This window comes from Polyodon spathula, unplaced genomic scaffold, assembly GCF_017654505.1.
Source record: "Polyodon spathula isolate WHYD16114869_AA unplaced genomic scaffold, ASM1765450v1 scaffolds_796, whole genome shotgun sequence".
NCBI classification, from domain to species: domain Eukaryota; kingdom Metazoa; phylum Chordata; class Actinopteri; order Acipenseriformes; family Polyodontidae; genus Polyodon; species Polyodon spathula.
Window position 1 is genome coordinate 275,011 of NW_024472283.1, and position 13,348 is coordinate 288,358.

At 48.0% G+C, this 13,348-nt stretch overlaps 1 protein-coding gene across 1 annotated transcript in view; it reads left to right on the forward strand.

Moving 5' to 3' along the window:
- Nucleotides 1-13,348, forward strand: part of itga5 (integrin, alpha 5 (fibronectin receptor, alpha polypeptide)) — a 36,214-nt gene that overhangs the window by 17,147 nt on the left and 5,719 nt on the right. Inside the window, exons 7-25 of the mRNA XM_041241583.1 lie at nt 317-442; nt 738-782; nt 1,115-1,158; nt 1,554-1,610; nt 1,809-1,861; nt 2,294-2,502; nt 2,636-2,827; nt 3,078-3,123; nt 3,263-3,388; nt 4,482-4,537; nt 4,711-4,865; nt 5,435-5,572; nt 7,803-7,870; nt 9,108-9,258; nt 9,669-9,761; nt 11,147-11,226; nt 11,867-11,947; nt 12,344-12,449; nt 12,582-12,740. Coding sequence (XP_041097517.1) covers nt 317-442; nt 738-782; nt 1,115-1,158; nt 1,554-1,610; nt 1,809-1,861; nt 2,294-2,502; nt 2,636-2,827; nt 3,078-3,123; nt 3,263-3,388; nt 4,482-4,537; nt 4,711-4,865; nt 5,435-5,572; nt 7,803-7,870; nt 9,108-9,258; nt 9,669-9,761; nt 11,147-11,226; nt 11,867-11,947; nt 12,344-12,449; nt 12,582-12,740 — 1,985 coding nt within the window. The remainder of the gene's footprint in view (nt 1-316; nt 443-737; nt 783-1,114; nt 1,159-1,553; nt 1,611-1,808; nt 1,862-2,293; nt 2,503-2,635; nt 2,828-3,077; nt 3,124-3,262; nt 3,389-4,481; nt 4,538-4,710; nt 4,866-5,434; nt 5,573-7,802; nt 7,871-9,107; nt 9,259-9,668; nt 9,762-11,146; nt 11,227-11,866; nt 11,948-12,343; nt 12,450-12,581; nt 12,741-13,348) is intronic.

Consider the following 13,348-nt stretch of genomic DNA (forward strand, 5'->3'; position numbering starts at 1 on the left):
CCAGGTTTTACTACCAGCTTGATTTAGCCACAGTGTATAGGCTCGGCTTTGTCTCCTTTAAACCAGGAATGGATCAATTTGCTATGCAATGGGAGTGTTATTTCCATCCCTGTACAGTAAAGCCTCTTATCGGAACTAACCAGGGAGCGTTTTAGATAATTTAACTGTTGTGATAAACCAGTGATGCTTTTCAACATGACTTTCCCAATCAAGAAACCTCCTAAAAATATAACACCCCCCCCACCCCCCCTTTACTGCACCGGACGTCCTGAAGCCCCACGGCTTGTGATTGACGCCACGTCTCTAACGTCCGCAGGTCAGCTGATCTCTGCCACTCAGGAGGAGATTGTCAAGTCGTATTTCTCAGAGTACTTCATCACGCAGGTGGGGGGGGAGATCCAGACGCGGCAGGCTCACGGGTCGTACGACGACAGCTACCTGGGTGAGTCTCGGAGGGGGAGGAGGGGGGGGGGCTCACTTTGGTGTGGATTGATTGATCTGGATCAATAAAGGTATTGATTGATTCCGCATTGGTGTGTTTTGCACTATATCTTTTACAGTGATTTTGTAAAGCTTTGTTAAATCTCGACGTGGTTGTTTTTGCCTATCGAGCAGCGTTGTTTGAATATTGGCTCCAGCGCGTCTTGTGGGAAGGCAGCGCTGGCTGCAGTACAGGCTGGTTTTATTAGCAGGGGCTCGGAGGCTGCAGTGTGACCCGTCTGTGTTTTGGTTTCAAGGTTACTCTGTGGCTGTGGGAGAGTTCACTGGAGATGCAGATGAAGGTGAGTCGGAGAGCAATGCATCCTTGTGCCTATAAAATAATTAACAGTACTGTAATTTGCAGGAAGATCAAATAGATGGCATGTATGGAATTATTGTTTCTACTGTGGTACCCTGCAAGTGATATAACATACTGTGCAGGGATGGAAATAAGACTCCTATAGCATAGCAGTTTCAGCCAGTCCAGGGTTTAATACTAGCTTCGGCCCCCACAGGATATAGGTAACAAGCTCAGGTGCGTTTTATTAAACAGATAATAAAACCAGGAATGGATCAAACTGCGATGCAGCGGGAGTCTTGTTTCAATCCCTGTCTATTCTTTTTTTTTTTCTAGATTTTGTAGCCGGGGTGCCGAGGGGAACTCTGATAAATGGTTATGTAAGTAATCTTCCCACCGGATTTCCTTGTAAGAAGCTGACCACGGAACCTGTAAAAGGACTGTGGTGAACTCTGCTGTGGATTGTCACCTATAGAATGTGTAGCGGTCTGTCTGATCTGCTTGTGTCTCCAATCCCTCGCCCTTCTCTCTACCAGACCATGCAGTACCTGTGATTTATTGATGGGCATGTAGAATAAACCTGTTGGTCTGTAATTGAACAAAAATTCCATTTGTAATTGCAATCTCAGCAAGCCGTTCTGCTGTAATTCTGATTCACCCCAGAACTGGCTCATTTTCAGTGTTGAACACAGATGTCAAAGACAAGGATGCATGGAAGCACAGAGCTGTAGTGATTGGTCTGTTTAATGATAATCATTATGTGATCTTCATCCAGGTGGCTGTACTGAATGGAACTGACCTGAAATCTGTATTCAACTATTCAGGAGAGCAGGTGAGTTTGACTTGAATGACTGAGTGAAGTCTTTTAGAAGCAGTAAGAGTAGTGAGAGGAGGGAGGGAGGGAATAAAGCAGTCCTGGACAGCCAGTTAAGGGAAATGTAAGGAAATGAGATTCCAGGGAAGAGAGGAATCCTGCACCATCATAAATTCCTATCTGTGTAATTGGAGATGCTGATGTAATATTTTCCAGATGGGCTCCTATTTTGGCTATGCCGTGGCGGTGACTGATGTCAACAGCGATGGGTGAGTCAGGGCTGGGATGAGCTTGAGGGGGCTGCGAGTGGGGCTTTCTCTTCAGAGACAAGAGGAGGAGAGGCGGGCCTGGGTTCAAGACCAAGGGTCATTGCATTCAGCACTCTGTACCCCAGCGATAGCACGTTGCTGAACAGCGGAAGCAAGGATTGTGAAGGCACAACACGAAACAGTTTTATTACAAATTCATTTCCAGGTGTTCGAAGAACAGAAAATATGATTTGAAATGGTTTCAAAACTGAAAGTACAGACCGCTATAAAATACCTTTTGGGGCAGGTTTCTGACCCCCTGTATTCTTTTGTTCACGTTACTTTTAATAAACCTTTGAACAGACTAACGGATCAGTGACCGACTTCTTCCTTTCTCCCTCTCTCCTGCATTTTTTGTGCTCTCCCCCTTTCTGTTCCTCTGTCTGTCTCCAGTCTGGATGACCTCCTCGTGGGCGCCCCCATGTTCATGGTGAGGGGTTCGGACGGGCGGCTGGAGGAGGTGGGGCGCACGTACCTGTACCTTCAGACTGTCCCCCTGGAGCAGAACCCCTCTGCCCAGACACTGACAGGCTCCGAGGTGTTCGGCAGATTCGGGAGCTCCATCGCCCCCCTCGGAGACCTGGACCAGGACGGCTTCAATGGTGAGAGGACACTGCCCTCTTATTTCCATCCCTGTAGAGTGTGATCTCTAACCCTCTCTTTCTGGTATCTCCTCTACACTGTTTGTTTGCTCTGGTGTCCTCTCATTGTGATCTCGTCTTCCTCCTCTCTCAGACGTTGCGGTCAGCTGTCCGTTCGGAGGTGAGGAGCAGCGGGGTCTGGTTTACATCTATAACGGCGGGGTCAGGGGACTCCGGGACACCCCGTCCCAGGTGCTGGTGGGGCAGTGGGCGTCCAGCAGCCTGCCAGCAAGCTTCGGCTACGCCATGCGTGGGGGCAAGGACATCGACGGGAACGGCTACCCAGGTAACTACGGAAACCACCGCGTGGCTGCTTCTGAGCGAATGGCAAGGGATGAAAATAAGACCCCTATTGCATAGCAGCCTTATCCACTCCAGATTTTACTACAAGCTTGATTGGCCACAGAGCAGTTGTGTGATTTAAACTTGTAGTAAAACCAGGAATGGATCAGACTGCTTTGCAGTGGGGAGTCGTCTTCATCTCTGAAATAGTGGATTTTAATAGGTCTGTAATATATAATTTTATTTTTTTCCAGATGTTCTAGTCGGGGCGTTTGGAGTAGACAAGGCGATTCTATACAGGTAACTCCTCTAGTTTTTATTATGGTGTCTGGCAGCCCAGAAGCTCCTGTCTTTATCGCGTGTTCTAACAAGCAGCGCGGTGTGATCCGTGATGTTGCTTCGTCTCACTTCTATCCCTGATGTTGCCGTGACTCTCCAGGGCCCGCCCGATCGTGAACGCCAGCGCCACGCTCTCAGTGTCCCCCGCCATGATCAATCCGGAGGAGAAGGCCTGCTCCATCAGCACCACCAAGAATGGAGTCAACGCCAGCGTTCCAGTCTCCTGGTAAGGGCTGCGGGAGAGCGATGCGCTGGGTCTGCCCGCTGCGCAGCGCGTCGCTGCTTTACAGAATCGCAGGACTCGCCTGCGTTTTAAAAGTTTATCCGTCAAGTTTTTGATTTAGCCACGTTGTTTTTTTTTTTTGCTTTCCCTGTGTTGAATTAGTAATTATTATTATTATTATTATTATTATTATTATTGTTATGCCTCGCGTGTGTGCCTGCGTGCACGCGTCTCTGGGGCTCTGACACATTCTGACCCTTGCAATTCTAGAGAAGACTCCTGTTGCAAAGCAACTTCACCTATTTCAGGGTTTTTTTTTTTGTTTTTACATGTTTGATTAGCCACAGTGTGTACAGGTAACAAGCTCAGGTGTGTCTATTAGATGCATAGGAAAACCAGGAATGGATCAAACTACAGTCTTGTCATGATTTTTAGTAATATTTATACCGGAACAAAATACAGTCTCAACTCCGTTATTTTGGCATGAAAAGAGAACATTCTAGTTTTCTGTGACGGATGGTGGGAGGAGAACGTGTGGTGTGAAACTTATTCAAGAGGAATAGTTGCTTGGCAATGTTGGGGGGGGGGGGTCATTCCTCCAGTGAATGAGAGATATTGTTCAGTGGGTAAAACGGCTGGGATGCATCACTGGAGCGTGGGATTGTGCAGAAAGGGGAGAGGAGGCGGGGCCAGTGGTAGTGATGTCATTGCTGTGCTGTAATCGCCAACAGACATCATGGGATGACTATTAAAACCAGAAGCCTCGGGGCAGCTTTCAATGGATCTGCTTTCTGGATAGCGAGATTGAGAATGAATTAACATTTATAAAGCAAGAATAATTTTAAAGGTTGCAGATTCTTTTTATGGAGAAACCACAGTGGCAAAGTGGAGAGCGAACCCCAAACTTCATGCCCTCGTTACCACCCCAGCCAGGGTCCTGTGCTTGAGCCCCCCGATCGGAAATCGCACTCGTAGCACACAGAGACCTACACACACTGCTCAGCCCTGTATGTGCTGCTTTGCAGGTTTGATTGCAATGGGACTCTGCAGTTTGTTCAGACAGTGTCGTCTCTCTCTCTCTCTCCTTTTCCTGCAGTGTCACCCTCAGTTTCTGTCTCCACGCGAATGGGAAGCACCTTCCAGACCGCATAGGTAAGAGCTGCGATTGTGTCTCTGCTTGCAAATCCTGAGCTCACAGCTGTTTGACTGATACTGCACAGCTGCTTCAATCCTATGTTCTGTAGAAGGTGCAAATGCCATTTTATTGCATGTGTGTAATTCTGTTTCTGCTGCTCCAGTATTGAATGAAGTCTCCCCTCCTTCAGATTTCAACGTGGAGCTGCAGCTGGACCGGCTGAAGCAGAAGGGAGCGGTGAAGCGGGCTCTCTTCCTGCAGTCCAGGCAGCCCAGTCTGCAGCAAACCATCAGCGTGTGGAACGGGATGGGACAGATCTGCAGGGAGATGAAGATCTACCTGAGGGTACGACCCCCTGCCCAACCCTTCCTCCTCTATACCACATAGAGAGCAGGGATGGAAATGACACTCCAGTTGCATAGCAGTTTGAACCATTGCCAGAGCTTGTTATGAATTTGTAATTTAGCAGACTGTTCTGTCCAGAGCGACTTGAAGACTTGGGGTGAACGATGCATCGACAGCTGCTGCTGCAGAGTCACTTGCAACAGGACCTCGGGTTTACATCTCGCTGTGGCTAGCTCATAGCAAACCCTGAAACAGCTGAAACTGCTTTGCAGTAGAAGTGCTGTTTCTTGATAGGACTGGGTATAAGATGAGGTTCCATTGAGGTGGGTGTTCCACAGGTATGAGTAGGGCCACTGGTTAGTACTGGGGGGTGTTAACATGTCCCCCAAAACATTTACATTGCAAACACAAGGACAGGTAGCACAGTTTCTGTAAATGTTGCATACGCAATACAAAAAAAAAATTTACCTGTATTTTAAAACTATTTTATTGTATTGAGTAAACCCTGCTCTGTGTATAGATAGATGTCCTGGATCAGCATTAAAACCATGCTCTCCCTGTGTTTTCAGGATGAGTCAGAGTTCAGGGACAAGCTCTCCTCCATTTATCTCTCCCTGAACTTCAGTCTGGACCCCCTCGCCCCCCCGGACCGGCACGGCCTGCAGCCCATCCTCCACTACCAGACCCAGGACCTCATCGAGCAGAAGGTACCAGAACCGAGCTGCTTCTAGCCTAGTGGAAACGGGGCTCACTCACGCCAGCCCAGTCCTGGGGTTCAGAACTCCCCTCAGTGAAGTCTATGAAAATGGTCAGGAGTCTTGTTAAATAAACCGTTCTTCCTGTATCGCTGCAGGAGCAGCTGCTGTTAGTAACCCCAGTGATTCAGAGGTGAAAAAGATAACCTGCTGTAGAATAGCTATCCCCAGAGCTGCAACGGGAGAGCGCTCTTAATTTCTTGTGTGGGTTGTTATATAATTTTTATGCACATCTGTGGCTGGCATCCACAGCATGTTCTGTTCTGAAGTATGACAAGAAGAGAGGGAGGGAGGCTTTTAAAGTGTGATCACTTTATTCATTCTTCCCCGGACGGTTCTGGGTCTTGATTTTATAGAGACCTTCTAATTTGGCATGAGAGCGTGCCAGCCAGGCAAATAAGAGGCAAGAGAGATGAGGAGCATGCGCACAGACAGGCGTGGGATGCGATGCAAAGAAATACCTGCAAGCCTTTTATAGAGCCGACTGTATCTGCATGTGCGGCCGGCAGCGCTGGGTGACGCACAGCCTTCGCGGACTCTGTCCCCTGTCAGTGAGAGAGGAGATGAGGTTAAAAGCTCTGTAGCCACACCGGCACCGCGGCTCGGACGCTGGCTTGCAGGATCGCCGGTTCACACCCAGCCTCCGCTACACTGTACTGTATTGGACCCATCAGCTGAAGCGCTGGCTGCCAGAGTCTTGAGTTGGGTCTTGTAGGTTAATGTGGAAATGCAGTTTCAGGGTTGGGACAATAATTGCTCGTCAAGATAGTATTGATTTAATCTCAGTTTTGATTCTTTATCATACTGAAAAATAGGTGCATTATAAACTAAAGGTTTATTGGTGTGTGCAGTTTTGTACAGCAGGAGCGGTGCTGTGCACGAGCACTGCGCTTACATGCTGCATAATCTGAGCCAGATGCATGGCAAATGAATGAACAATGGCTGCAACACATGTATTTCCATGCTGGAGGGATGTCAAATATTAATAGTGAGTCCCCAATCAATCTAAATGTCAGACTGGCTCCTTTCCATAATCTTCATAATGAAGATAATTATATATATATATATGTGCGCCTCCTGATTCTGCAAGCCTTTCCAAAGCTCAGAAGATTCATTCATGTGTCTCTCATGACATTTAGTCTCCCGCTGGTCACAAGCGTACAAGAGTCCCAGTGGTTTTTACTTAAACCCCAAGACACAGAATCTGCCAACCGGGTTCACGCTGTCTCTGCTGGAGAGAGACCCTGTTCAACTGTACCAGCGATGTAGCCACCCCCCCAGGATATAATACACACGCTGGGGGTCAAATAAGGACGCTCAACGCTGAAAAGGAACAAGGGATGATGACTCTTGAGCTCTGAGAAGAGCAGTGCACATCGCATTAACTTCATGTCCTCTGTGCAGCGAGGTTGCAATGGGGGCGGGACCAAAGCCAGCTGGGCGCTCGGTCAATAGAATGGATAGGAGTCTCCAGAGCCAGCTCGGGCAGTGCAAGTGGCTGTTAATTTGCTGGCAGGGAGCGTGCATTGAGACGCATGTGCCCACAGCATCAAAGCGAGTGTAATCAGTGGAATTGAATCCTTGCTTTTGTTCTGAACCCTGTCCAGCATCTCATTTTAGCTGACGTTTGGAGCTGAAACGTACGGCTGGCGTTCTGGTGCTTTTAATGATCCCCCCTGCTCTTAATTAGAATCAACCACACAAAGCGTTTTTTGATTTGGCGGCTCGTGGATTTATTTATTTATATAATTTATTTTCGCATGCAAGTCGAGGGCACATGGGGAAATGATTAAAGTGATTGAGACAGTGTTCTGTAGTGCAGTGCATTTTGAAAGGGAAGTGTTTTTCTCTCTCTCTCTCATATGCCAAGCTGTGGGATGCGTTCTGTTGCAAGGGTCACGATGGCTTGCTGGGAAAGCCTGCTGGCCAGCAGGGTCACTGGTTCAGATGCTGGACAGGAGATAGCTGCGCACCTTGGAGTTAACCCCCAGACTCGCCGGTGTGACTTTATTCATGCTGTGATGAGAAGTGTGATCTGTTCACTCAGAGGCCTGATTGTTGAAATTCCTGGCGCCTGCCTTGTCATTGTAGTAATGTAACTGAACAAGACGAGTTATGAAATGTGTGTGTCTCTCTCTCCGTTAACACGTCTCCCTGTTTCTCTTGTTCTGATTGCACGCAGGCTCAGATCCAGCTTGACTGTGGGGACGACAACATCTGCGTTCCAGATCTCAAGCTCACAGTCCACGGGTAAGAAGCTTGCTCTCCGATCACTGTCCCGTCGGACTTTTACAAGCCTCTGCAGCCCCTTGAACCCTGACCACTAGCCCAGCCTTCATGGCTTGCAGTACATTGTAATGATGTCATTGTCAAGCTTGACTAGTGCCACCCAAACTTTTTGGCTCTTGTTTTTAATTGGAATTCTTCAGCTGTCGTTCTCTTTCTTCACTGATCGATGTGTAGTGGAAGTTGAGCAGAGAGAGGCTATGAAGTTCAGAGTGTAATAGTCCAGTGAAGGCATCAGAGTCTGCTTGTCTCCTAATGCACTGTAATGTACAAACATGCAGACATGATGCAGAGAGCAGGTGGAATGCACAATTACCAGCTGGAGCAGGGAGCAAATCTTTAAGATCAAAGTGATGGAAAAAAAAAAAAAAAAAAACTTTAGAAATCGGATTGCTTTTTGAAGCCCCGGAAGGTTTGATTGAAGTAGTCTGGGTGCGTTCTCAAGATCAGCAGCTTTTATAAGATTAAAGGAACAGAAAGGAATCGCGCAGCAGCTCTGGGAGGTGCTTACCCTGCACTCAGAGCCGCTGTTTTTCAGCAAGAATAGAGCTGCAGTTTAGAACTGAAGTGTCAGCTGAGTAGCCGCTGGGTGATTTTCATTCCAGCTCGGCGATGTTGAAATTCCACATTGTGTGTGTTTTTTAAACATTGCGGCAACATTTTTAAGAGGTTGGAACTTTCCCCCAGAGTGCTGTTTGACGTTCTGAAACTTGTAACAAGACACCTTTTTAAGTGAGCAAGCTTGTCTTGCTGAGTGTGTAACTGTTTTTACCCCTCCTCGAGGCAGGGCTCCCCAGCCAGCCGTATGGAAAGTCTCCATTCTGTTGCTTCCTCTGGCCTGCTTTGAGGGCCTGTGTAATTGGAGTCAGCTGCCTGTGCCTCGTATGGAATCTCTTAGTGTTGTGCTGCTCAGACACATGCTGCGCTGTGTCAGATGAGGCATCCCTTATTGCTACACTGAGCTGGGGGGGGGGGGCGGGACAACCTCAGCCTGCCTGATGCATCGGGGAATTTTAAATCTCCGAACTGCAGTAAGAGACTGAGTTCTGGGTGTAAGAGTGGGGGCTGGTATTGCACATCTCTTCCAAGGCACTTACTAGGGTCACCTTTTTAAATGTATTTTCTGTCTGAAGGCTTGTTTCTTTGTGTGCTGCTGTGCGCTGTCTTGACTCTGTCCCCTCTCTCTCTCCTCTGTCTGCAGGGACAGGAAGGAAGTGCACCTCGGGGATGACAACTCTCTGACTCTCACCTTCAACGCCTGCAATGAGGGAGAGGGCGGGGCCTATGAGGCGGAGCTCTACGTGGTCCCGCCCCCAGAGGCCGACTACAGCGGGATCGTGCGAAACAACGAGGTGGGAGCGCAGCTGGGTTATTCTATTACATAACGGTGGAGTCGTCTGGTTCTGTGGGCTGTTACAGGGATGGGAGGAAGACTCCCATTGCATTGCAGTTTGATCCATTCCTGGTTTTACAAAGAGTTTAATAAGATGCACCTGCGCTTGTTGCCTGTGCACACTGCAGCTAATCAAGCTCCTAGTAAAACCTGGACTGGGTCGAACTGCGATGCAGTGGGAGTCCTATCCGTGTTTTATCACGAGACACGGTACACGACACTTATTAACTGGTTATAAATCACAACTGAACTAGTTTTTAACATTTTAAATGTTGTGTAATCTAGATGCAAGATAAGAGTTTTGATTTGTCCTTTTTGCTGTGTTTTTCCCGCGTGTGATTTCAATGTTATCGGTGTTTTGTGTTGCAGAGCTTGTCCCAGCTCGCCTGCAGCTATGAGACTGAGAACCAGACCCGAGTGGTGATCTGTGACCTGGGGAACCCCATGCGGTCCGGCGCCAGCGTAAGTGTGCCGGCCTCTTACTGGGCAGCTGGACTTTGAGGGAGTCTGTCAGTTTCAAAAGAGTCAGAATAAACAAGATCTCTCTTCTCAATGTGGACTGAAGGAGAGGCACTGGCACAAGGCTCTCTGCTTTTCCCAAAAACAAAAAAAAATAAATTCATTCATCCCTGCAGTTTTGAAGAATGAGTTTAATATTTTAAGACTACTATTGCTTAGCAGTTTCACCTGTTCCAGGTTTTAGTATGTGCTCAATTTGCTTGATTTTTTTGGCCTCGGGTGTGTTTTATTAAACTTGCCAGTAAAACCAGGAATGGATCAAACTGCTATGCAGCAGGAGTCTTATTTCCAGCCCTGAACTGTGATCAAAAACGTGTTTTTTAGCAACAAGAACAAGTTCTAGCAAATTTAACTGAAATCAGGAACTTGGATAAAAAAGAAACTGAGTTCTCTGAATTTCTCTAATCTAAAGAAGGTCTCTGATTCTCAGGAAGAAAGCAGCAAGCAGCCATGCTGTGAGGAAGCTGCTGCCTGTTTTAAATATAGACTCCGTCGGGGCTACTGAGCGATCGCTGGCTTCCTTAGGGAAAGGCATGAGAGCGCATCCTGTGTGTGTGTGAGAAAGAGAGCGCTTCGGTTTGAGCAGCATTGCCTCTGGTCCTGTTTCCATTTGCACGCTGGATCAGTCCGAGATCCCACTTTGTATTTCCAGGAGTGGGACTGGGGGCTGCATTCACTGGTATTGCCCACTTCTGTACCACACTTGACCAGGGTCACTTTCATTGCATTGTCTATTCAAACTGGATTTGAAATGGATGCTGGAAGAATTATTTTATGTAATTAGTTTTATGTTCATAAATGCATGAAGTTGGGGTGGGGGGGGGGGGGATAGGTCCCTTGAAATGAATTCTGCACTATGTGTTTAAAGGGAGTTTGTGTTTCCAGTTGCGCGGAATGGTTCAGGGGAAGCTAATCTGGATCTAGCAAGAATTGAGTCATGAAGCACGACCCAGGAATTTAAGAGGAAGCTACAGTGTGTGCGTGTGGTGGAACCCTGTTAGGAGTGGAAGTGCTTCTTGATTTTAGTGTATCTAAACTGTGGCAAAGTATAATAAAAACAGAAGTCCAAATAAACATCGTCTAGACGGACAGCCCTCCCTAGTCTTAAGTGTAGCCGAGGGGGAGTGGAAGGGAGAGAAACTGAGAAACTTGCTTTACCATCGCAGCCAGGTGTGCAACAGCTGCAGCAGGAGACAGGACAAAACTTTTATTAAAATAAAAAAGGCTTGTGAGTGTGGCGCTGTTGGTGAGCCAGCTGGCTAGTTTCAGCGCTCCTCGGCACTGCTCTCACTGGGATGCTGTTCCAACACCTCTCCCTCTCCCCGCAGCTCTGGGGCGGTCTGCGTTTCACCGTGCCGCACCTGAAGGACTCCAAGAGGAGCGTGCAGTTCGAATTCCAGATGAGAAGGTAAGCGGCCCACTCTAACCGGACTCCACTCCTCAGGAGCTGAACAAAACGAGTGCCAACTGCAGCGGACCCGTTGGAAGATCTGGCCCGCTTAGCTGATCTGATCTGATCAAGCGGGCCGACTTAGACTGATCAAGGGAGCTAATCCATAGACCGCTTTATATGGGGAAAATATGGACCAGCGCTTCGGACGATTTTCTGTGCGCTGTGGTGCAAATATAATCCAACCACACTATTTACCCCTGCTTTTGTATTTATTTTATTTACATTAGCTTACTGACAAATGTTCCACTGCCTTTGATTTCCATGTCTTGTTTTATTTTTAGTCCCACGATCAAACACTTTAAAAAAACTGAGGCTAAGCCCACTACACCAATGTTTCAGCTACTACGGTCATCACAGACGGCAGTTTTATAAGCTTTACACTCGTATGAACTGCATGGATTCTGCTCCTGCTTCATTTCCTCCTCCAGGGTGTTTTTGTTCCATCCCATGACTCGCTGTTCCAGACAGCTTTGTGGGTCATGACTGGAGCTTCCTCTCTGCCAAGGAGCCCAGGAGAGAGGAGCGCTGCCCTCACACAACTGTGAAGAGGCTATGCTATTGCAATTGTAACATTTTTGAAGTTTTTCTTTTGCAGTAAAAACGAGATGAATTCCCGCAGTGAAGTCGTTGCTTACAGGCTGGAGGTCGCAGTGTTGGCAGAGGTCATCTTTCAGGGGTGAGTTCAGCTGTCAATAGTGCAGATCTTTCACTGATTAGCAGGAGCTGCTGCAGAGATTGCTGTGATGCTGAACCTGCACTTCAATGGCACGTATACAGGAGCGTTTTAAAGACAAAGGGGGAAAGCCTTCTAGTCGAAACGTTTCTCAAAAGAATTACTATTTATTTGGAGTATTACAATGAGTGAATAAGAATGCACTGTAGGTCACAAGACCTGGGCTTTCACTGGACCCTGAATGGATATTGTATTGAGAGCTCATGCAGAGCTGTCTTGGGAGGCCGTTGTATGTTTGATGGGTTCAGTTCTGTGGTTTAAGAGGTTCAAGGATGACTGTGTCGTGAGCTGTCTTTTTTTAATGTGCTTCTCTCTCTCTCTATCTCTCTCTCTCGTCAGGGTGTCCAAGCCAGAGAACGTGGTCTTCCCGCTGGTTAACTGGAAGGCCAGCAAGCGCCCTGTGATGGAGCAGGACATCGGGCCGCTGGTGCGGCATGTGTACGAGGTGAGGAGGGAGGGAGGGAGCCCTGCTCTGGGCAGCGCAGAGTGAAAGGGCAGTCTGCAGTTTGTCTGCTGGTTTAATGATAGGCGTTTTGTTTTGCACGGTTATGTTCTTGACATCTCTCTCTCTTCACAGCTGGTGAATAACGGCCCCAGCTTGATAAGCCACGCCCACCTGGAGCTGAACTGTCCAATGAGGATTCAGAATCACCAGCTGCTGTACCCCGTGGAGGTCTTCACCCAGGGACCCCTGAATTGCACCACCAACAACACCATCAACCCCTTCCAGGTCAAGGTGGGTCACTCCTCCACTGTCAAACTCTCCAGTGATCAGGGTCTCAAATAGCTGGTTACCTACACACACTGAGGCTAATCCAGCTCCTAGCAAAACCTGGAATGGCTGCGCAGTTGGAGTCTTATTGCCATCCCTGTTGCATTAAGGGCTGGTCTTACAGATTCTATGCGAAAGGAATCCTGTTTGGGTGTAGCATTCCAAAGAACTGTCAGAATCCCGGTTCTGCACTTGCATGGGAGAGCCGCGTGCGAGCGCTGGGAAGGGTGGCAGGTAGATGCGGTTTGCCATCTCTCTCTGACCTTCACAAAGTAGCGCTTTCTTGTACAGGAGTGATTGTCTAAGCTCTTAACAAGCTGTCCTGGTCCACTTCCCAACACCTACCTTTCAATAAATCTCCTGAGGCTTGGCACAGGATAAGACACTCGCGTGTGGTGTGCGTTCTCTTTATTCAGCCATGAAGTTTGCTCCTTCCTGAGCCGTTATAACCCCCTTGGTTTTGAGGGGGGGTTTGTTCAAAGCAGCTCCAGATGGGTGAAGGAGACCCTACCTGTGCTTGCAAAGATTTGTTTTTCTTTATGAATGATTTTGCAGAGACCCTGCCTGGCTTG